The sequence below is a fragment of the Pseudochaenichthys georgianus genome, chromosome 24 (genome assembly GCF_902827115.2).
Source record: "Pseudochaenichthys georgianus chromosome 24, fPseGeo1.2, whole genome shotgun sequence".
NCBI lineage: Eukaryota > Metazoa > Chordata > Actinopteri > Perciformes > Channichthyidae > Pseudochaenichthys > Pseudochaenichthys georgianus.
In genome coordinates, this window is record NC_047526.1 from 16,590,396 (window position 1) to 16,613,882 (window position 23,487).

General features: G+C 42.3%; 2 protein-coding genes across 2 annotated transcripts; one reads left to right on the forward strand and one right to left on the reverse strand.

Annotated features, from left to right (window-relative positions):
- Nucleotides 1-3,202: 3,202 nt before the first annotated feature.
- Nucleotides 3,203-13,737, forward strand: acss1 (acyl-CoA synthetase short chain family member 1). The gene is made up of 14 exons (XM_034075919.2): nucleotides 3,203-3,683; nucleotides 4,280-4,376; nucleotides 4,465-4,664; nucleotides 5,396-5,571; nucleotides 6,288-6,440; nucleotides 7,126-7,273; nucleotides 7,733-7,870; nucleotides 8,352-8,444; nucleotides 11,407-11,519; nucleotides 12,048-12,174; nucleotides 12,273-12,400; nucleotides 12,618-12,681; nucleotides 12,799-12,920; nucleotides 13,542-13,737. Exons 1-14 carry the CDS (start codon nucleotides 3,371-3,373, stop codon nucleotides 13,716-13,718), a joined length of 2,049 nt encoding a protein of 682 aa, XP_033931810.1. The 5' UTR covers nucleotides 3,203-3,370; the 3' UTR covers nucleotides 13,719-13,737.
- Nucleotides 13,738-13,831: 94 nt separating this feature from the next.
- On the reverse strand, nucleotides 13,832-22,315 carry abcd4 (ATP-binding cassette, sub-family D (ALD), member 4). The gene is made up of 19 exons (XM_034075920.2): nucleotides 21,952-22,315; nucleotides 21,556-21,674; nucleotides 21,110-21,237; nucleotides 20,238-20,377; nucleotides 19,945-20,061; nucleotides 19,041-19,166; nucleotides 18,389-18,439; nucleotides 18,021-18,115; nucleotides 17,804-17,925; nucleotides 17,029-17,120; nucleotides 16,659-16,748; nucleotides 16,268-16,473; nucleotides 15,897-15,988; nucleotides 15,739-15,775; nucleotides 15,440-15,489; nucleotides 15,200-15,252; nucleotides 15,057-15,133; nucleotides 14,760-14,875; nucleotides 13,832-14,362 (listed from the first exon to the last, which is right to left on the reverse strand). The coding sequence occupies exons 1-19, from the start codon at nucleotides 21,990-21,992 to the stop codon at nucleotides 14,267-14,269; spliced, it is 1,848 nt and encodes a 615-aa protein (XP_033931811.1). The 5' UTR covers nucleotides 21,993-22,315; the 3' UTR covers nucleotides 13,832-14,266.
- Between the last annotated feature and the right edge of the window lie 1,172 nt (nucleotides 22,316-23,487).

Below are 23,487 nucleotides of genomic sequence, written 5' to 3' on the forward strand. Positions count from 1 at the left end.
CTCTCTCCTCGGTTCCCCTCCTCGGCTCCTCCGCTCGCATCTCCTGTGGGCGGGACTAAGTATCGAGGATAGGAGTCGAGGAGGGGAGTCGAGGAGGGGAGTTCGAGAAATGAGAAAGGGCCATGGTGTAGGCCAAACGATAGCTGGGGATTCTGGGTAGTGTAGTGTCTTCTGCCATCCTTTACTCAGAAAACATATTTGTTTCTCCGAATCGAAGGGGAAAAATACAAAAGCATTGCACACAATTTAAACCAATCAATGTTGTGTAATTAACAAGGATAATCTGGTGTTTTTTAGTCGATGAGTAGTGCAGATATCACTGTAAAATCAATCGACAGTAAGAGGAGTACTTACTTCCGGGTGTAAAATTCTCCGTTATCCAATGGGAATGGATGCTCACATTGCCTTTAAGGGCAGCCGGCATAAACGAATGCCGTGCTTCCATGAGCGTCAAATCCCGACGCAGATGGGAATACATTGCAATCAGTTGAAAGCTATTTGCGTCCCTTTATGACGCTGAAGGAGCCTAGGAGCGTCACAATTGGACGCCACGGACACTGACCAAACGTCGCTATTGGACGCTTAGGGAGTGAGAGTGTGTTGGTCTGAGAGGGAAGAGGACAGCTCTTCTTCCAATTTATTATGAAACCCAGGCTTTGACAGATGCGATACGACATGTACCGTCTGTAAAGCGACTTCCTGCCTGGAGCGAGCCAGCAAATAGCAGGTCGTCCAGAGAAAACCACTCTCTCATCCCTCCTCTGTGGAGTGGCTCCAGCCTACACAAAAAATGCGAGGAGCCAGGAAATATCCAAACGCTATTTCCTGTGTTTCGGGATGATGGGTACGTGGAAGTATGCATTCCTTCAGGTGGAAGTGAACCAGTCGTCCTGGTGAACACATTCCAGCACCTGATTTTCTTCTCCTTGAGGAACCCTGGAAATAGCCTCTTTCAACAGGAGTTCCTGCAGCTCGGATTGGAGCGCAAGACATAGCTTCTGGGAGGACAGGAGTGTTTCCTGTATCCCATTGAACTGTGGGGGGTGGGGGGAGAGGCAAACTGCAGGGCGTATCCTCTGCTGATCAGCCTGCTCATCCATCTGTCCATCAGACACACGTGCTGCCACTCTGAGAAAAACTCTGAGAGCGGGCGCACGTGCTTGAGATGTGTTTTTGGTCGTCATGGTGACGAGCCAGCCAGAGCCCCTGCCGCTGCTGCTCGTGAGGCAACCCAAGATATGCTTGGACCGAAAGGGCTGCGCGGGGGCCTCCACACGCTGCGTCTCGGCTCTCATCATGAGGCGTGTAGACGCTCAGGGGATGGATGGAGGTGTGTGCAGTGTTGCCCACACGAGGTGTTATGACCATGTGGAGGCGTGTCTCGGACAGAGGAATGCCGCGAGCTCTGCAGGTTATTAACCGAGGTTAAAACCGGCAGCCCTGCTGTCTACTTAATCAACAGATTAGTGACAGCCGGCTTAATTAGCGAGCTCTGCAGTTAATTAACCGATAGGTTAAAACCAGCAGGCTTCTGCAGCGAGCGCTGACGCCGTGGCGCTGCCGCTGGGGGCAGTCAGCCTGTAATGGTCGTCATGGTGACGAGCCACGCCATTGCCCTCGCCGCCGCTGCCCGTGAGGCGAAAGGGCTACGAGGAAGCCTCCACACGCTGCGTTTCACTCCGGCTGTCATCATGAGGCTTGTACACGCTCAGGGGATGAGTGGAGGTGTGCGCAGTGGTGTCCACATGCGGCGTTATAACGGCGCTCATGGGTTATGACCGTGTGTAGGAGGCGTATCTCGGACAGAGGAATGCCGCGAGCTCTGCAGGTTATTAACCGATAGGTTAAAACCAGCAGGCTTCTGCAGGGAGCCCTGCTGTCTACTTAATCAACGGATTAGTGGCAGCTGGCTTAATGACCGGCTCTGCTTCCTCGGAGGCTCTCGCGGAGCAGACCAGGAGCGGGGGAGCCTCACTCCCCTTTGACTCGCCGCCGGGAGACCCTGTCTCTGGGGTGGTGGGGGAGCGTCTCTCCGCTTGCGGCCTCCTGTGGCCGGCGTGGACGCCGCAGCTGCTGCGGGCGTTGGTGCCGCTGTGGGCGCTCAGCAGACTGGAGCCAGCTGTAGCCTACATGCTGGCGAATGCCGTCCGCCTGTTCCGCGGCCGTCTTCATGGACTCCACCATGGCGTGGAACTGGGGTCCGAACAGCCCGTCCGGGCTGATTGGAGCGGCCAGTAGCACTTTTCTGGCCGTCTCCGTAACAGACGCCTGCTTCCGCCAGATGTGGCGCTGGATCTGTGTCACCCACGCGGAAATCCTCTCCTGGGAGACAGCAACGGACGCGCACAGAATGAGCGCCGTGCTGGCCGCCTTGCTGATTTCCTCTAACTCGGTGGTAGGCCGCTCTACCAGTGTCACCACCGAGTTGGAGAGCAGCGCGATGTTATTCGCCGCCGCGCTGTGGTGACGGAGAGGGGGAAAGCATGTTCGGCCGCCAAGCTGGCACCCTGCTCCGACTCTGTCTCCCCCGTCCGGAGGAGAGGAGGGAGGGGAGAACCGAACGGTGAACCGTGGAGGGAGGCGGGGCAGGAGTTGCTTTTCTTCGGACTCCTGCCCGGCACTCGGCCCCGTCCGCGGCTCGTAAGCCTGGGCGGGCCAATCGTCCTCCTCGGCCGCAGCAGCAAGAGCGTCCGCTCTCCGCTTCCTAGTCTTTCAAGTTGCGTATTTTTCATAGTCTTATATTTCAATAGTTTTACGACAAACTGTGACTTTTTTGACATGGAAATTATTTTTTAAGATGAAAAAACATCATATGTGTAATTCATGGCACAATTCAAACGGGATCGAAAGATAAGTTTTCTCTCTCCATTGACTTCAATACATTATTTTTCCGAAATAAGGTCCCATGGACCGGAAGTAGACTTCGCCACATATCTGAATCTTGGAAACCAATCTTGTGTCCAGTAGTCAAACTTCAGAAATGTTTATTCACCATTGGATATTTTTATATTCATGAGCTCTACATTTAGGGCAAGCTGTGACCCACACAGCCGTATTGTTATGCATCATGATGAACATATCTGGACCGAACCTCTGAACAAATACCCACCATGTTGCACAAAAAGAGGTTTTCCTTTAGTTTACAACTGATTATGAAACGTGTCTGCAGCTCAAGGAACAGAAAGTGTCGGCACATTGGGTTTGTGTACCGCCCTTTAACGCATCACTCGTCCTGCCCTTCCTCCACGGAGTTTCTCAAGTTTTCCCTCAGTAAAGTTGAGCAGAGTAACCTCCGTAAAACTGCGTAAAAACGAACGCAGATTCTTTGCAAATATAGCCGCAGTTTGCACAGGATACGTGCACTGTCAGTATGTGGCTCCCCTGCCGGTGCACTTCAAAGACCATCGTTACGTCTTATGCTCGTCGGGTCTTTAAGTCATATTTCTGTGTTTTTGGTAGATGGAAATGTAATGTAGCGGCGTTAATGCCGGAGGCTGTTGGGTTTGAAGGTGTGAAGGACTACTCGTCCCTGCAGGAGTTTTCCGTTTCCAACAGCGCGAGCTTCTGGGCCGCGACCGCGCGCCACAGGCTGAGCTGGATCAAACCGTTCCACATGGTGCAGGACTGCGACCTGAGCCTGGGGAGGATCAAGTGGTTTGAGGGAGGACAGCTCAATGTGTCTGGTAATATAATCACTTTTAAATAGAATATGACTTATAATTAGACTCATAGAAATAGATTTGATCGTTAGAATGTACTGATCGAAAATATAAATCAAGTCAACATTATATATTATATAGTATATTATTATAGCTTAAGCTCGTACCCAGTAGTGCTTTAAGTAACTCAAATAAGCCCTACCTTTACCAAGTGCAACATTGAAGTGATGAAACAACCAATGATTTGAATACATTTAATATACAAACATCTGGTGGTTAAAATGGCTATTTTACAAAACGCATGCTTTTGGTACTTAAAATATTCTTTCATGCTTACAGCTTTTTACTTTCACTGGAGTAAAATGTTTTGAGTGACAATATTGTGACTTGTAACTGAATACTTTAACACTTTAGTATTACTTGAGTCAGTAATCTGAGTACTTCTTCCACCTCTGCTTGCCTAACCTCTCAATGAAACATGAGACAGCGAAGGCATCATTATGCAACCAGTTTTGATCAGCACATATCATTAAAGCACTCCTTGAATGCAGCACGATGACTTGGCAGATAAAGTTACATTTACTATCTGTTTGTCTCTGGTTTGTTAATGGTGCCTACAGTGAACTGCTTGGACCGCCATGTGCACACCTGTCCTGAGAGGGTGGCCCTGATCTGGGAAAGAGATGAACCGGGGTCAGAGATCAAGGTCACCTACAGGTCAGCAGCTTGGATTTAATACATGTGTGTGTTGTTTGTGCTCCTCTTGTTCATGTGGGTTAGTACTTCATTTATGATCTCTTTACAGGCAGCTCCTGGAGATGACATGTCGCCTAGGAAACCTGTTGAGACGGCATGGCGTGAAGAAGGGGGATTGTGTCACCATCTACATGCCCCCCTGCCCTCTGGCTGTGGCGTCCATGTTGGCCTGTGCCCGTATCGGTGCGGCTCACAACGTGGTGTTTGCCGGGTTCAGCGCTGAAGCCCTCGCAGAGCGAATCAGAGACGGTGAGAAGATGTCCCACTTTAGAGCTGAACTAATCCATTCTTTAACAATGGACCAATAGACTGTGTTACGTTAGAGAACAATGACTTTTTATTCACAAGCATTTTAGAGTCTTTCAGCTCCTTGTTTTGGCTTTAAAGGCCGGAACCTCACTGGAAGGGTCTCACTGCTCTCATTAACCCTGTTTTCAAAAAATGTAATAAACCCACTGTTCACATTACATGCCCAGCACCAACAACAGACAGTCATAGTTTACACAACATTCAAAGTCAGGCCTCCTTTCTCAACAAGGTTACAGTGTTCGCAAACATGTTTTTTCCCTCAAAATGACACAAACACTGGAAAATATGAGGAAATACAGGCAGAAGGTCACAAGGTCTCTACAGATACAGACACTTCTTGCAACACAAGTGATGATTGAGAGGGATTGTGTTGTATGAATAATCATTTGCCTTTTAAGGACTATATCTTGTGAGAACTTAGCAGCTCAATAGACAGTCGTCAAAACAGTTTGTTAAATTAGATAATACTTCTATTTCCTAAGCTACATCAGTTTCATCACTGAAGAGAACACAGGTTCAAGGCCCTCTACCGTACGCTTGATCTGGGATTTAACTCTCTATTTAATGTGAGGGTTGACTGGTGCACTAAAGAGTGCTTTATGCTTTTGACCTAGCAATAAACAACTGACAATGGCAGCACATTGAATTGAATATGCTCCACATGTTTTCAGCCCAGTCCAGCACGGTGATCACGGTGAACCAGGGTGTGAGAGCGGGGAAGGTGACGGAGCTGAAGAGGACGGTGGACGCGGCCGTGAAGGACTGCCCCTCTGTACAGCAGGTGTTGGTTGCCATGAGAACAGAGAATCCGGTCACCATGACAGCCAAGGACATGAACATGGAGGAGGTGAGAGAGCAGAAAGCCAATCGGGAGCTGATTGAGATATTAATGCCAACACTGTCACTTTCTCCTGGATTCAGAAGAAGAGAAAGAAATGTAGGAATAAAACTCCACTACAGCTGATTGGACTTTGGTTGTTCTGTCAGGTAATCGTTTAAACACTGATCCTAATTAAGATTGCATTTAATTGCACCATGTTTTAAACAGGGCTGGAATGATTAACAATTGTCTTGCATATCAACCTGGAAAAGCTGCTGCAGAAAAAAACAGATTTTAAAAATACAGGCATATTCTCTTTGAAGAATCACACACATTTGCTATTTTTTCATTATACTTTTATTATTTTTATTATTAATACATTTATTTGTTTATTTATTCATGCATTTTTGGGTATTTATGATGATCAATTAGATTTAGTGTTTGGATTCTCACTATTGGAGGTGTGTTGTATCTGTTGTTCAATACAAATATTTGTTTCTTAACAAAACCTAAAAAATAATAATAGAAGTGTCTTTTTAAGAGTTTTAGGCATATTCTGATAATCATTTGGATAATATCGAGAATCCCAATGATTTTGACCAGGATAACCATGACTTGAAATATTTAAATCGTCCAATGCAGAGTTATAACAAAATAATATATGTATTCTATTGCTCTACTACTCTTCTGTGTTTGATAGGGATGACAAAGATGAAATCCTCTAAAGTCATTGTGTCCTGCAGGAGATGCTGAAGGAGGACGTGGTGTGTGAGCCGGAGGCCATGGACAGTGAGGACGTTCTGTTCCTGCTCTACACATCGGGCAGTACGGGGAAGCCCAAAGGAGTCGTCCACACTCAGGCTGGATACCTGCTGTACGCTGCCCTCACACACAGGGTAAACAACAAACAACAACATTACCTACACTATCACACATGCAGAGTGGGAAGTATTTCATGACCTCGGCATTCCAAAATATTCATTGTTTGACCATTTATTTGGTAGCGAGTGCCATCAAAAGGAAACACTTTCGGAGTTTTCTCGGAATATCTCGATCAACGTTGTAAAAAAAGAGTGGATACCTTCTGTTGGTTTTGCTACAGTGTGAATGCGGCAAATATGGGAACTGGTTTTCTTTTTTTTTTTTAAATATAATTATTTAACAGGTTTTATTTATTTTCAAAACCTTTATTTAACCAGGTGAATCCCATTGAGATCATCGATCTCTTTTTCAAGGGAGACCGTTATCTTATTCTTTCTATTATTAAGTGTGATTTATTGATCTATTTTCCATTACTTTTGCACTCTAATCTTGGCCTTATATTCATTCAATGTATAGTTGTCTTTTTGAGAAGCCCCTTTTTTCTCGATTTCATGAATGAAAGATGTGTTTCAAATGAAGTTATTCTAGTTTAAGCATTATTTATTTATGTTAAGTTGTTTATTTATGTAAATGTTCAAGATATAGTCACACCTCTTCAGCTTGCTTTTTAGGGTTTTTCAGAGGGGAAATGGAAACAAAACACAGTATCTTCTTCTCTTTTTATCCGATCATTCCATCAGTGTTCCCTCTCATCACCAGTATGTCTTCAGCTACCAGGACGGAGATGTGTTCGGCTGTGTGGCGGACATCGGCTGGATAACAGGACACAGCTACAGTGTGTACGGGCCGCTGGCTAACGGGGGAACCACGGTCCTGTTTGAAAGCACTCCCATTTACCCTGACCCTGGTATGAAAATCAGCAAACAACTGAATATATCAGACTGGTTGTCTAATTCATAATAAAAGGAAAACTAAAATATAGTTGTAAAATTCGACACATGTTTCGACACCATTTGTATTAGCTTTAATGGTATCATTATAATGAGCCTTTTATGATAATAGTAATATAAATGTCTGTGTAAACGGTGTTCACCGACATTTTTAATATTCCTGTCCTTTGTTCAGAGCGCTGCAATCTCATGTGTCTTTGTCTATGAATAACTGCTTACAGTTGGATTAGAACTCACACTAAAATTAGAATGTACACAGTCTACTGTACATGTGTGTCACCTTGTTATTATCAAGAGAGGAATAAAGAGTCTTCAGTTCTCAGGCCTCTGCTTTATCTGAGAATGCAATATAATATATAATCAACATATTATATAATATGTCTTTGGACCATGCTAACTTACACTTTTTTCTATAGGAAGGTACTGGGAGATGGTTCAGAGACTTAAGATAAACCAGTTTTACGGAGCTCCCACAGCAATCCGCCTGCTGCTGAAGTACGGAGACCAGTGGGTGCAGAAATATGACCGCTCGACCCTCAAAACCCTCGGCTCTGGTATGCCAAACATGACGCTTGGAAATACTATCATGTAGTTACACAAGAGCTGGACATTAAAGGAACATAACACAAACACACATGCCGAGTTACCATACAGTTCCTGTCCTTTAAGCACACACGTGTTACATACAGTACTGTAAGGATATTGAAAGTCAAGCCTATGCTGGTATGTGAGCATGCTTGGAGATTGGAAAGCCCAGCATGCCAGGAGAAGACACACACACACACACACACACACACACACACACACACACACACACACACACACACACACACACACACACACACACACACACACACACACACACACACACACACACACACACACACACACACACACACACACACACACACACACACACACACACACACACACACACACACACACACACACGAGAGTCATGAAGCTTACAGCTAAATCACAAACGATAATATATTGTAATATATAATGATGGAAGTTGTCCCTGGCTGTCTGCAGTGGGGGAGCCCATCAACACTGAAGCGTGGAAGTGGTACCATCGAGTGGTGGGGGACGGCCGCTGCCCTGTGGTGGACACCTGGTGGCAAACAGGTAACAGGAATACCCTCAATTGTGGGATCTATCTGATTTTTGCAGACACTTTTTGGTCGATACAAATGTTGTTGTTCTCTGTTTTTTTATACAGCTATTTTGCTTTCTTAACACTTTCCGACTTGTGCAAAGAAAACTTCTAATATACACATTTAGTGTTTATTTTACTAACTTTATATATTTGTGTCTGCAGTTTACTCCAAAATTCATTATTTAATTAAATAATGCCTCATATTGTTATACAGTATTTCCCTTTAGTTTCCCTTCTAACCAGAAAAGTGTGCAAGTGTTCCATCAATTGAAATTAATCAAAAGTAATGTGTTGAGCTTGGTTTTGTCTCATGCTCTGAGTCTCACAATAGCATTGCATTGCTTGTCGGGGGGTTAGGTTCACAAATTATTCCTCAAACAAAGCCACGTATGCAGGCCCTAAAATGAACCGTTAGCTACTCTTAAAGGGGAGAGCTATGTCTCTCCAACTGCTTATATATACACATTGCTACAGCATGTAGCAATGTGTATATGGATGGGAGTGAGAACGTGTTGCGCACGCACACACACACACACACACACACACACACACACACACACACACACACACACACACACACACACACACACACACACACACACACACACACACGAAAAGCGGACATAAACCAGTTGAACTTTGGATCAGCTCTGACCAAAGGAATGGAGATATATGGGTGCAATAAAAACCAAACAACAAAATGAAAAACGGTTGCCTGGAGTGACTCTATCTACTTCCCACTATCAGACTCCTCTATAATGCAGATTGTACTCCTCTCATAACGGAGTCAAATGTAAAAACGGTCTTCAATTTCCCTCCATATTGAATAGAGATATAGGAAAGAAAATATATATGATTTGTCAAAGTAATAATATATTTATTTTGATATTTGATGCCCTCTTTAATAAGATAGTACTTTATTGATCCCAATTTGGGACATTTTTGAAATGATAATGATTATTGTTCACGACGACACAGTGAAATAGATTATACACTGTATATTTTACTGACTAAATTGTGTCAGAATACATTACAGTGAAAGTATATGTACAGTAATTGCATTTTGTGAGACTCAATAAACTTGTCCTCCATGTTTAGATAACCACGGATGTCACTGCAAAAATAACAACTATCCCCTTACTAAAGCAGCTTAGGATGGGAACTAACGACAACTTGTTTGAAATCAGCTGATTTTGCTAATAAATTCAATTTTGCGGATAAACAAACGACCCGACTGACACTGTGTTTTGTCCTCAGTCCCCTAAATTAGATTGAGTACTGACCAAATGGAGCAAAGCTGCGGTAATTACCATACAAATGTCAAAAATCTATAATTAATGGATGATAATTAAACATTAGAACATCATGAGCTTGAGAATTACAGACACAGATATGACCCAAATACCCTATATTCAGTAAAAAGGATTATATTATATTATTTTCCCGCACCAGTTTATCCAATCAGGACTAAGTGGCATTATTCATAAATGCCATTTGGCTGATCTGGGAGCAAGTAGCCTGTTAAGAGAGAACATTTGATTTTGATCCCCTGTTGGTTCACACAGGACTACAGAGGTGAGAGTATGGAGGAGGATGAGAAGTGGCTACATAGTGTAGTATTTCTAAAATAGGAGAAAAAAACGACATTATAGTATGTCGAATATATGCAAACAACTACATCAAAAATATGAGAAAAAACTGAATAGTAATCATATTTCGACAATATGAGAAAAAAGTTGATAGCCTGTAACATATTGTTACGGGAATTTATAAGTAACAATTGATCTTAATATGATCTGTTCATGAAGGATAGTAGCAGGTGTTTTCAGATCTAAAAAAAGAAGCACCTAACTTCTTACCACGCCCTATACAACTTCATCTGAGGAGCATGAGCTAATACACATACCAATAAAGAAATCCTTTGCAGATTTGCAACCCGCTCTGTTGTATCACAGTGTGGGTACTGTTCCCATCAACATCACAGGGAGAAAGGGGGCCTCCTTTAGGGGGCTGTTTGCTGCCCACAAGGCTCACACTGCACTGACACAGAGCCAGTTGAAATAGGCGAGCAAAATGTGTTGCCATGGCGCCCTGCAACTAACAGGCCCTCAGTCCTGTGAAGCCAAATCTGTGGACTTGTGATCAGCTCCTGCAGAGAACATCAAATAGAAAGTTAAAGGATAATCATAGATTAGCAACCATGCAAAGTAATAGTATACTATGTCCCTAAAATGCCATAAAAAAGTGAAAGAAGTCAGTTTAGTTTGTGATTAAAGATAAGTCATACTGTAGTACGTTGTAAAAGACTAAAAGGTCATAGTACTGTAAAGAAATCCCAATCATGTCATTTTATAGTAGGGTATATAAAATAACTTGCAGTAAAAGGAATTGAGCTAAAAAAGTAATCATTAAAATCATAGTTGTGTACAATTTACACAGTTGATTTGAACAGGATGTTAGCTGCTAATGCTACTGTGGGATCATCTGTTGTGTCCTACTTTATAACGGATCCCCTCTGCTGTATCCGGCACTGTTGCAACCAATACCACCAGGCGGATTACTGGGGCCCCTGAGGTTTAGGCAGACCTAATTTAATTTACTTAGTATGGCTGTAACTCCAAAATATAAGTCTGTAGCAATGAGACAGGCTTATGCCAGATTTACAGACTGTTAGTTGGCTCTGTCATCTATACTTTCCTTCTGTCACTTTTTTATTTTTATACTCTGCATTGCAAGATGTAGTTGATACAATTCAGATTTATGTATGTGTTTCCAAATAGATTAGTGTTAATATATACCCTTGATATACCCATTCTTCTGGATAGCTTTTTAATTGATTTGTTGATCATATCGAATACATATTATAATAATTACACATATAGTAATTGACAGCTGGTTTCTAATCTGCCCTGTTTTGCTCTGTGTTCTCAGAGACAGGTGGCATCTGCATCACCCCACGGCCTTCGGACCCAGACGCAGAGATTGTCCCAGGAATGGCCATGAGACCTTTCTTCGGCATTAAGCCTGTGCTCATGGACACCGAGGTGTGTGGGGGGGGGGGGCATGTTGTCCCTGAACATTTTGTATGGGTGGGAACGGCCTGAGGGAGGGTCAGATTAGGATTATAAAATACTCACCAGCTGTGTCACTTTTGATACTCGCCCTGCTCCCACCCGTCAGGCCCAATCTGTTTGTGCCAAACTCCCTATTAAAAAAATCTGTCATTGTACTTTGTGCGGCCATTGCGGTTGCTTTTGAAACGCACAGATTGTGCAGACAGTTGGAGCGTGCTGAGCTCATCATGCTTCCTCTCAAACAGAAACACACAGCATTTGGAAAGTGGTTTCGCAGGCCTCACTGTGGCATTCTTCTTGTGCCTGTTTTCCTAATTTAAGAGGAAGATTCTGGAGGTTTTGTTTCAGTCTTGTTTAGTTTGTACCTCAATCACATCTCCCTCACCATGACATGAATTGAATATGTTTTGTGCACTCACAAAAATGATTTTCTGTATATTAGACATTGTCTGTGTTTGTTGCGTAAACGTTGATCACCTTTTAATACATTCTCCTCAGGGAAAAGTGGTGACCTCCAACCCCGCATCAGGAGCTCTGTGTTTAGCTCAGCCTTGGCCTGGTATGGCCCGCACCATTCACAACAACCACCAGAGATTCATTGAGACCTACTGTCAGCCTCATCCTGGTAAACCGTCTTTGAAAGTGTTGCTCAATTCTTACGATTTTAGTTTTTGGTAAAGACAAAAACTCAGTCTCTAAATCTATAACTCTTTGTGCCAATAGGTTATTTCTTTACTGGAGATGGCGCCTATCGCTCTAAGGAGGGGTATTACCAGATCACTGGACGCCTTGATGATGTCATCAATGTGAGCGGTCACAGGATTGGGACGGCCGAGATAGAGGACGTGGTGGTAGGTCAATCAATGATAAACGTGTGTGTCTGTTCTTCCCCAACATACAGCTAAAACTATGTTTTTAGTGGGCTGAAATAAAGAACAAAGTTCTCTAAATGGCCAATATGTCCATAGTTGTTTATAAAAGCAATAAAGGAGTAAATAATGTTATTTCTTAAAATGTCTTTAGCAGCGATTTGTACAAACTATTTTCTTTTTCTGATCCCTGAAACAGAATCAATTCTCTGCAGTGGCCGAGTCTGCTGTCATCGGATACTCGCATGACATCAAAGGACAAGGTGGGCAGAACATATATTTTGAGTCAAACAATGTCTTTCCCACATTATATTAAAAAATAATACTCAATGTTAACTTATAATATCCATCGTAGTAAGGATTTGTCTCTTTGTTGTCAGGTGTGTATGCCTTTGTGGTGCTAAAAAAGGACGCGGACGATCAGGAAGCAGATCTGTCTCAGCAGCTAAACAACATGGTGTCGAAAAAGATCGCCAAGTACGCCTGTCCAGATTTCGTCCAGGTAACTCTCTCTCACTGACATTACATCGCAAACAAATATTAGTGGTAAAGTACAGGTTGTTTGAAGTGTGGTTGTACGAGGTACTATCCATAGTGTTATACCTGCAGTAAACAGGTGTACCGGCACAGGAGCAAACAAAGTCTAAGCCACCTATTTTTGGAAAACTTTCACTGCTTGTATCTTGCAGTCGGATAGTCCTTTCAGTTACTTTTAATTCCACAAAATCACACAATAAGAGAAATAAACTAAAATCCTGGCATCAGTTGACTGTTGGGGTCAAATATTTTTTGTTCCTTTAAAAAGAGTATATATAACGGTTTCAGTTCCTTTTTGGAAAGGGCTGTCTCATGGCACATGTCTTGAAAATATTTGTGAAAATATAACGTACACTTCAAACTGCCATGTTTTCTTGGGGTTGCCAAAATACGTTAAGTTTCTTCAGCCATCCACAAAGGTTTAACGTTTTTCTCCTGTGCTGGTGCTTCTGTCTTTCTCTAAACTGCGACCATAATTAACTGCAGGTTAAACATTAAGTGTATGAGTTACTAATCCAAAGTCAAACGATCGTAAATATTTCTACTAGACTAACTTATACCTAGTTTCCTCATGTTATTCTCACAGTTCGTCCAGCGGCTGCCGAAGACGCGCTCAGGAAAGATAATGCGGCGGGTGCTGCGTAAGGTGGTGGAGCGAGACCTGGACGGGCTGGACGACCTCAGCACGCTGGACGACCCCGCAGCAGTTCAGGAAATCATCCAAGGTCACCGTGAGCTGTGTGGCAAACAACAACCGGCATGAAGTGTTCCCAGAAAACATTCCCATCTAACGAAGAATATGTGATGCTCGCACGATACTCTCCGTCACTTAGCCAGGCGTGTGCAACTGTATAAAAAAAGATTTTAGAGGCCAAACTTTCTCTTTGCTTTCATTGTAAATATGACATGTTATGTAATCAGGTATTCACAAATGTAATCTTGGAAGGAGTCACATTATCGGAACTCATTTTCCCAATGTAGTGATTGTAAACATAAGACAATAAACAACTTTAAAAGGCACACAAGTTGAACTGAGTAGAAAGTGTCTTTTTTCTTTCCTCGTGTGTTTTCATGATATGTGAATTCACTCGGAGCGTTCATACCCCGAAACCTTTTTGGATCCAGAACATTTGGGTTGAGCTCTGCCTCAATGATGCATGAGTAAACCGAAACTGGAAGAGCCCAGTGTTCCACCTCCACCGCAGGATTTGGTTTACAAAGTAGTACCTTACATCAAAGAATGCAAGTGTGTGAACAGGAATTCAGGAGTGTGTCTGTCCTTGTCTCCCACACTGAAGATGGCTCTGCATGTCACAGAGCTTCTTCTCTGAGAATCCCACTGCCTCCCTTTAGCTTGGTTATCTCCCAACGGCCTCCTCCACATAGTTTCAGCTGGACATCATGGTACTGAGAACCAGAGGGACAGACAGAGTTCATTTCCTTAATAGATCAGGACGATTTGAGAACAAAGCAAGACGTTAAAATGTAAAGACAACTGACATATTGAAACCAAATAATCTGACACGGACAGACCAGAAAGCATTCAAGAGCAATACTTTGAATACACATCATAAATACAAGTTTTCAAATTCGTTCCTATTACTTCGTCTGAGTCTAATTTAGTCGTTTTTTCTTGTCAAAGTGTCTCATTAAATAATTTGTTGAATGCTGTACAGATTGCAAACCCCGAGGGGAAGTTTGTAATTTGTGATATTTGGTTATATACATCATTTGATATTGGCCACGTTTTAATCTTTGTGTGTGTGTGTGTGTGTGTGTGTGTGTCCCCGTCCGTCCAGTGTACCTTCTCCAGGCTGCTGCGGTGGCCCAGACTGATCAGAGTCATGCCGAGCTGTTTGCAGGTGCGGTACAGCTGAGCCTCTGCCTCCTCCGTCAGAGCACTGGTGGCCTCATCCAGCACTGAGAGAAGAGTTTTTTAATACTAATGTAAATATGAGTTATTACTGGGTCTGGGTCACCCCTAACAGTTGGCATACTAATAACATAAGAACATCTGAAATGCTCGATGTAGGTGCTAGAGTGGGCTGAAACGGTCTTGATCCCTCAGGTGCTTGCATGACATAAACCGAGAAGAACACACCTGCATATTTTGGCTGCAGGTAGAAGAGTCGTGCGAAGCAAAGACGCTGCATTTCCCCCGGAGACAGACTATCATACCTGCAGAGAGAAACTAGTTCAGACCTGCATCTATTGCTTGGCTTTGTCAGTTTTTCCCTCTCTTACCAGTTCCAGTCCACCTGTGCATCGAGCCCGCCGGTCCGCTCCACGAGACTGGACTGGAGCACAGATAGAAGTTTAAATCAGGATTAATGGATGTTTAATTCAAATGTAAAAGCATTTGAACCAATTCAGCAAACACTTAGTCTTTCAGAGGCGGTAGTGGAGGAAGACTGATCCAAAGTTAGGCACATTTTGAAGTTGTATGCTAAGAGGTTACAGGATGATACAGTGGGATGAACTTACCACTCCAGCAAGTTCCAAGAATTGTATGATCCTGTCATCGTCCACTGACCCTAAACAAAACAAAATCACTTTATGAATATCTCTCCATATAACTCAGATTACAAACTCAGTGTAATTCCAAGACTCAAGTTTAGAATAATACAAAGATAAATGTATTATTATTATTTTTGTATTAAAGAGTTGCTTTGATCAAACACCCTTTTTCTATCGGGAAACATTTGATATTAAACAATTAAGTTATATAGCCTTTAAATGTTAAATAGGTACATTTACAGTTCAGGGAGAGTGAAAACTGATACCTGATGCAGGGTAAATATCTTTCAACGGGTAGATCACCTGTTGGAGAAAAGTCAGTAGATTTTGGTACATTTGAGTCCTTCAGCAACAAGCACTTGTACATTAATTGTCCAACACGTTGCAGGCTCAATAGAGACACAACAGAAGAGGAGACAGCTACCTGTTCCCGCAGCGTGCCATCGGTGAGGTACGGCTTCTGCGGCAGGAAGAGGGTTCCTCTGGGCCCGAAACACGTGGTCATCTGGACAAAACCTGAGGGGAGAGGACGCAGGTGTCATGATGAGGCTACTAATGTTTTCTGAATCATTTGACTAATGGGTCTGCAGTGGAGAGGTCGATGGTCGTCCTCCAAGCGGAGCGTAACCCCAAAGTTCTCACGATGGCATGGTGTGAGTTTGTGTGTGAATGCTGAGTTGTGTTTGTAAACAGGTTTTTGAGAGCTTAAAAAGCTTCAAAATGCGCTATATATGAAGTTCATTTACGATAATATGCAATACTTAAAAAAACAGCCTTGTCTCGCTGTTCTCTCACCGCTCTCTGCCTCCCAGAGTCGGTTGAGGACCCTCAGGAGTGACGTCTTCCCGGTGCCTGTGTTCCCCACCACCAGCAGGTTTGATCCCTGGCTAATTTTCAGACTTAGATCCTCCACCAGCAGCTTGTCCGAGAACGGAGATTTGTACGAAAGGTGGTCTAGGATGAAGGCGGTGTCCACAGGGCCTGCGTGGACGTTGAAGTCACTGAGTGGAGAAATAAATAAACGTTGAAAACCTTTGTTCCAAACACCGTACATTCATTGTGTGATCTCATTTGCTTTTCTAAAATCTAATCTTAGCCAAGTGTCTCTTAACATGTTCCTGTAGTCTTTAACTCTTTAACTGCTCTTCATTGCAGCCGAGATTCAAGTAAAAGTGCTCCCACAAACCTGTCAAAGTCGTAGCTCTCCCCTGACGCCGGGTCATAGTCACACTGCGTGCGAAGTATGTCATCCATCACCTCCCTCAGCTCCCCAATCCTGACACACACACACACACACACACACACACACACACACACACACACACACACACACACACACACACACACACACACACACACACACACACACACACACACACACACACACACACACACACACACACACACACACACACACACACACACACACACACACACACACACACACACACACACACACACACACACACACGTTAAGTGATAGAAAGGTGGATGGCATGCACACACGCTGCTGTCATCATCTGTCCTCCAGGAAGTGAAGGTATGCAGTGTGCTACCTGTGGGTGTATCCAGCCACGTCTGTCAGAGTGGTGGACAGGTCTATTAGCTGCGTGAAGCCATTTATCAGGTAGATGCACACAAAGGCGTTCTGAATAAGGACAAGGAGAGGGAGAACCGGAGCAGAGAGTAAATAAGAGACACCATTATTTAAAGAGGAGCGTTCGGACAAGGAACAATGAGGACGACAGCATGAAAAGGAGACTGTAATACCGGCTCATGATGACACTTTAATGTGATTGTCTACATGTTCTTGAGACAGTTTGGAGCTACAACATATCTCTTATCAGTTAGAAGTGAAATCTATGTTTATCAACAGGCATTCAAGCTGTGACTGTTTTATCAGGAGAAAGCTTTTGCTGCCACCTTGTGGTTAAATTACACCATGTTTGGTAGCTTTTTGCTATTTATTGGCTATTATTTGATGGCAAACCTTTCAGACACTGTCACCTCTCAACTACACTTAAAAGTAAAAGGAGCATATGTATACTATTTCAATTTTCCATATACACTAACTCGCAATTTAAGTTTTTTTAAATGTTGAAAATAGTGTACTACTAGTTTTCCTCTTATTGTCTACCCCTCATGTTATGTATGTCCCTGAGGACAAATTAAGACTGATTAATAACGTTGATTAAAACTGGGAGTAAAATTCACACACCTGCTGACCGCATGAAAATATTTAAAATATTTTTTTTTGTATGTGAACAAAGTAACATTTCTTAAGAACTTCTGAGAAGTATAGGGACACAATAAATAAAAGCACATGCTTACCTTACTGATGAGTGCGCTGAGCTCTCCAGGAGTGAGACCGTCATAGAGGCCGGTGAAGATGGGAATGGCGATTATGATGTAGCTGAGGAAGCCTCCGAGGTAGTCGAAGGTGTTTACCCCGACTGAGAGGAGAGGGCAGAGGTTAACAAGTGTAATCACAGCAATGAATGAAAGATATGAGTCAGTGAGAGAGTGGTCACGTGTGAGGTGTTCTTACTATAAAGCCAGAGCTCCTTGTTTATTAAACTCTTCTGAGTTTCTAGCAGAGCCTGCAGTCTGCGGTCTGTCCTCATGTGCTCCACTTTACCCGCTCTGAAAACACGGACAGCAGCAATGTTCACAACCTGCTTTGACTCAGTCATTTGATTATTAAGAATGTTTCAGATAATGTTGTTTTTTTATATTAATCACAGGAAGGTCCAACAAGAGTTTAGTTTATATGCATTATACAATACTGATACTAAAAGTTCCAGAAATGTCTACATTTTCATTTTTAGGAATGCAATTCAGACATTGGATATTCAAAAGACAGTTAGAACAAATGAGAAAAAAGGTTGGTTTACAAGTCATGTGTTTAAGCCTCACCTGTAAAACGCTGCAGACTCTGCATTGACACGGATCTGCATGTGTTTGAACCTGAAAACACAACAAACGTATCTTAAGCAACACAATTTAAGTCTAAACACATTCGCCCGTCAACAGAAAAACATATAATAACCTCAGCCAGGGAGTAATGTTTCGGATGTATGTTTGGTCCATTTCTCTGTCTATCAGCAGGATTACAGACAAAAGAACGACAGGACTGATGTTTATGAAACTTGGTAGTAAGGTGGAGATGGGCGAGGGAAGAACACAATAACATTGAGCAGACTCAGAAATGATTTTGTACTTTTGTTAACATTGCAAGAGAGCGCCTGGCCTTGGCGTTTCACTTTCCAAATGCCCCTGGAGGTTTATCTTGGGACAGTTTAACCACAATTCCTTCCTTTTGTAGCTGACGCATATCCTGTGTCATTTCCTGAGAGGCAAAAGGCACTGGGCCAGGATACTAAGATGCTTCCTCTCGACAAAGGACTGATTTCTAAAAGAAAATAACACCGAAAGGATTTGCATGAAACAGATCCCAAAACACCCGACCAACCACTCAGTTGAAGAAAACACTTTTTAGTCAGTTCTGATCTGCTTTTTATTGACCGGGATACATTGATTGTTTGTCTTACATATTGAGTGAACTCACCTGAAGTCCCCCTCTAGTTTTTCTTGCTCAAACAGAGTTGAAACAATCGGCCCCATGAGGATTTTATTGGCAATGGTTCCAACCACAAAGTAGCCAAAGATACACACAGGACCGATCCAGCCGGTGCTGCAAAGAAACGCCATTTTAGTTAGAAAATCCCTTTTAAAACACTAAGGTAAAACAGAGTTCATTATACAGAATGAAACACTCTAGGACATCTAAGTTATTGTGTCATTTTGCTTCAGTTACGGTGGAAAATAGAGACTCAAGCAATAAATAACCTTTTTAGGGACCATTTATATAAGTTTGTGTCTACTGTGTATGTAAGAGTGGCGTTTAACAACTTTATCAACCACCACTGTTGTCTCAATAACAACCAAATCGCTCTCCTCTTCCTCAGAGCTTACTACTTGTGACACATTTGGAAACGTATTCAGACCATAAGGTAAATATCAAGAAATATATTCAAGTTTATCGACATCGCCTGATTACTTTTAGCGACCTTTGGACCAGTGCTAGCTAATTCCATTGGAAAAGAGACGGCAACTTTGCACATCTGTCACACTGCTTTTCTATTTCTTTTTTCATTATGAATATTAAAAGGGAACCAGTTGAAATGCAGATGTTTTCATTATTACACAGCCATTACATTGTGCAATCAACGTTAACTTCACAATGATAAGTTTAAGCAAAACCGATATCTATGCTATTATAAAAGTTATTAAGAACAGCTAGACTTTCTCGATTCCTAACCATCCACAGACAAAGAAAAGAGGGGATGTCTACACGTGATAAATAAAAAAGGACATGTGGCTGTGATAAAGTGATATCTTCAGATAGAGCATAATGTCTCTGAAGAGTAGGTATTACATGTGTAAAAGTGTGTGACACTCTACAGACACACCTAAGGAAGCAGTGGTAGGTGTAGTAGGTCAGTGTGAACGGTGACACAATCAAGCGACTGGCCATGGTGCTCATCTGCTTACACAGCCGCTCTGCATCCTGACTGATCCGCTGGTCTCTGCAAGTACACAGAAAGAAAATAATTCAATTCATGATAGTTCATAATTAACCCTAATAAATATTATTTTCTCATCAAACCGTATGGTGATTTATTGATACATATTGATGTTATGTCTTCATTCAATAAAACAGCATTATATGAGACTAGACAGAGGAAAAAGAATCAGAGCTTACGGGTTGTCTATATCCTCTCGGAGGACATTGAGTGTGTAATAGACTCGGCCCTGGAAGTAGGACGTATGGAGGCTCTCAGTCAGCGTCCTCCTCCAGCTCAAATACATCAGGTTACAAATGTACTGGTCGACACTTTTCAACTGGGAGAGGGAGAGAGGAACAAAGAGGGGAGAGATTGTCAACACAGAGACAATAAACAGTAGTTTTATAGCAATCTTCATGAGACTTACAAGACTTCAAATGATTCCTTTTATTTCAGTAAAGGCCTCATTCCTTTTCTAAATAAATGTGGTCAAATAAACTCAATATTGTGATAGGTGTTCAAAATCCAAGTATGAAGCGTGTTAGGCTGTAAAATGAAAATGTCCGGCTGACCTGACCTTATAAATGTTCCATTACCTATTATAACAACAATCCAAAACCAAACACAATGTCATACAATACAAATATGGGAAACAATGTACCTGACTATGTATTTAGATTCAGCAGCACACATGTTATCCAAGCAGATAATGTGAAGTATTGAACATATAGGATTCTTTCCTAATTATGAAAGTAATTTTGAACTATAAATGATATTCCTAAATAGACACAATAACAAGTTCCTGGATATGGTGTAATATCCAGCGAGTAAATAAAGCCATGCTCCTTCTTTGATAACTCATTAATTTGGTTTTCTGGATCTTCGTGAAATATTACAATTCCTACCATTGATACATATGCCGTGGTTGTTATTAATATAATGGGTCCCATGCTTAAATCACTCACCCTGCACAGCAAAAGTGTAAGCATGACACACAGAGGGTTGAACTCTTTTTGAACTTTGTTGGTTAAAACTAATATCAGTGTGTAGGTCAACTGCTTTGTCTTACTGTGGAGTTGGTCACGATGAGCATCAAGGCGGTGCCCACCAGACTCTTGAAGCCGGAGTGATCTTTGTCTGCGAGCACATTGTAGAAGTGGCTGGGGAGGACTCCCACCTGGTAAATGATCAGCTGCTCTGAAGCAGAAAAATACGTGTTAGCACATTGTTAGGACAACAATCTCATTTAACAACATAAGACAATTGGGCGACCTTTAAACCGAACTTTGAGCTTAAAAAATCACAGTCCGCATTCTGGTGTTATCTGGAGTGTAATTTAACAATGCCACAAAAGGCATTGTCTCTCACACACAGGGAATGTGTCTCGTGATGAGGCTTCGTGTAACAGGCATTTCATTTCATTAGATAGCTTGCTTCATCTGATGCGACAATGTATTTCCCCTTTTTGTTACTGTTCTTTTGTTGCACAAATACATATGAGACTCCAGCAGTTACCTGTCAGAGTGACAGCGAGCAGCGTGGCAAACATGAGAGCGCTTTGACTGGTCCATGATGGGAACAGGACCCTCTGGATGCTGCAGAACCTCTGAACAAACGTCCAGTCCAATTTCAGTCTGAAGGACAGCAAACAAGAAATACATTTGTTTCAGAAAATGGCAATATCTGGATTAAATGAAGTTACATCCTGTGGTCACATGCATGAACTATGACACTTTTGTTATGGTGAAATTCTTGCATTACTTTGCATCTTTCACTTTGAACATTTAAACTAAAATCAAGTGTTGTATTATAAGGTGTATTTTTGAGTTTCTTCAGTTTTCTGTGACATTGGAATGATTCCATGTAAGGTACACAATTACTACACAAAGTGAAACTGTGTCTCAGTCTTACCTTTTTGTCCCTCTTCCGTTTGACTTTTCTGAACGAGGCATCTGCACAGGCGGCAGATGTTTAAGTTAACTTGCTTTTCAACCCACAAAGTCATAGAAGTTTCTATGAATTGATTAACAAATGTTAACCAGCAGGTCAAGGTAACTTCCCTAACCGATGTTAGCCAAACCGGTTAGCTAACAGCTAACACGTTCTAGCGAGGGGAATACTGAACAAAGACCCTCAAAACTATTAAAAACAACTTTGCTTTGTATGCCTTGTCATTGCTTTTAATTTAGTTAAATGTTACCCAACTTCAGCATCGTCGAATCGACCTGCCAATAAACTCTGCGCAGAAGGTTTTTGTTTTGGTAGGTAAAGTAAAAGCCCGGACTTCCGCAGCAATGTACTCAGGTTTTCAAAATAAAAGCTTCACTAGCTTTTTATGCCAGGTCGAGTGAGAAAAAAACAAAAATATCATGCTTGCCAATCCACTGAACTCTAAATTAACTTCTTGGCGAAAATACGTTTTACAGGTCTTAGTTACATTCATCAATGCATGAAAAACCGCCAAAATATCTGTCCCCTTGAGGAATTACTCTCAAGAAATGATGGTTGCCTTGCCTATATTAGTGGTAGAAGAGGTTGACTAGGCCACACAGAGTTTTTTTGTTATTTAACGTAACAATACTATGGATTAATATACTTTGGTACAAGAACAAATCCTGAATTTAAAAGGTTAGCTATATAAAAGTAAAAAAAAAGGATTAGCATCAAAATGTACTAAAAAGACAAGATATAGAAACAATATCAGGTGTTACATATACCTAATTCTAATGTCACTCCTGTAGCTCAAATAAATGGAGTAGAGTTACAAATATTTCTCTTTAAAATAAAGTGGGGTACACATCAAATAGCTTGAAATGGAAACGTCCACCACTGTGTATAATACAAGTATTTTCAGTGAGTTTCTGTGACTATAAAAGGCTATTGATGGTTGCGGGTACTTGGGTGTGGCCTAGCTTAGAGAGCTTGGAGATACATGAAAGGATTGAAAATAAAAAATATAGAGCCTGGACAGTGGACACCAGAAATACCTCATTATAGTAAAACTTTTCCGCACTGGAAACATTATTGTCAGTCATGGTAGTGTTGGACTTTCCTGTCGGCTCCCAGACCGTAGTCGAGGAACCAGGGGGGATGACTGTCGTCTCCCAGGGCAGAAGCAACAAGCTTCAGGTTCAATAACTCACTTTAGCTTAAATGACTGGAGAGAGGCGAGCTCTTCTTGGGAGGCCGTTGCATCTATTTAGTTGTTCTTCTGTTTCACAAAAAACATCACAGACCTCGGTTTTTCTGCTGCCTCCTTTCACTTCCTTCCTTTCTCTCACACACACACACACACACACACACACACACACACACACACACACACACACACACACACACACACACACACACACACACACACACACACACACACACACACACACACACACACACACACACACACACACACACTAAATATTTAATTATGCTGAATGGGTAAGGATTTAA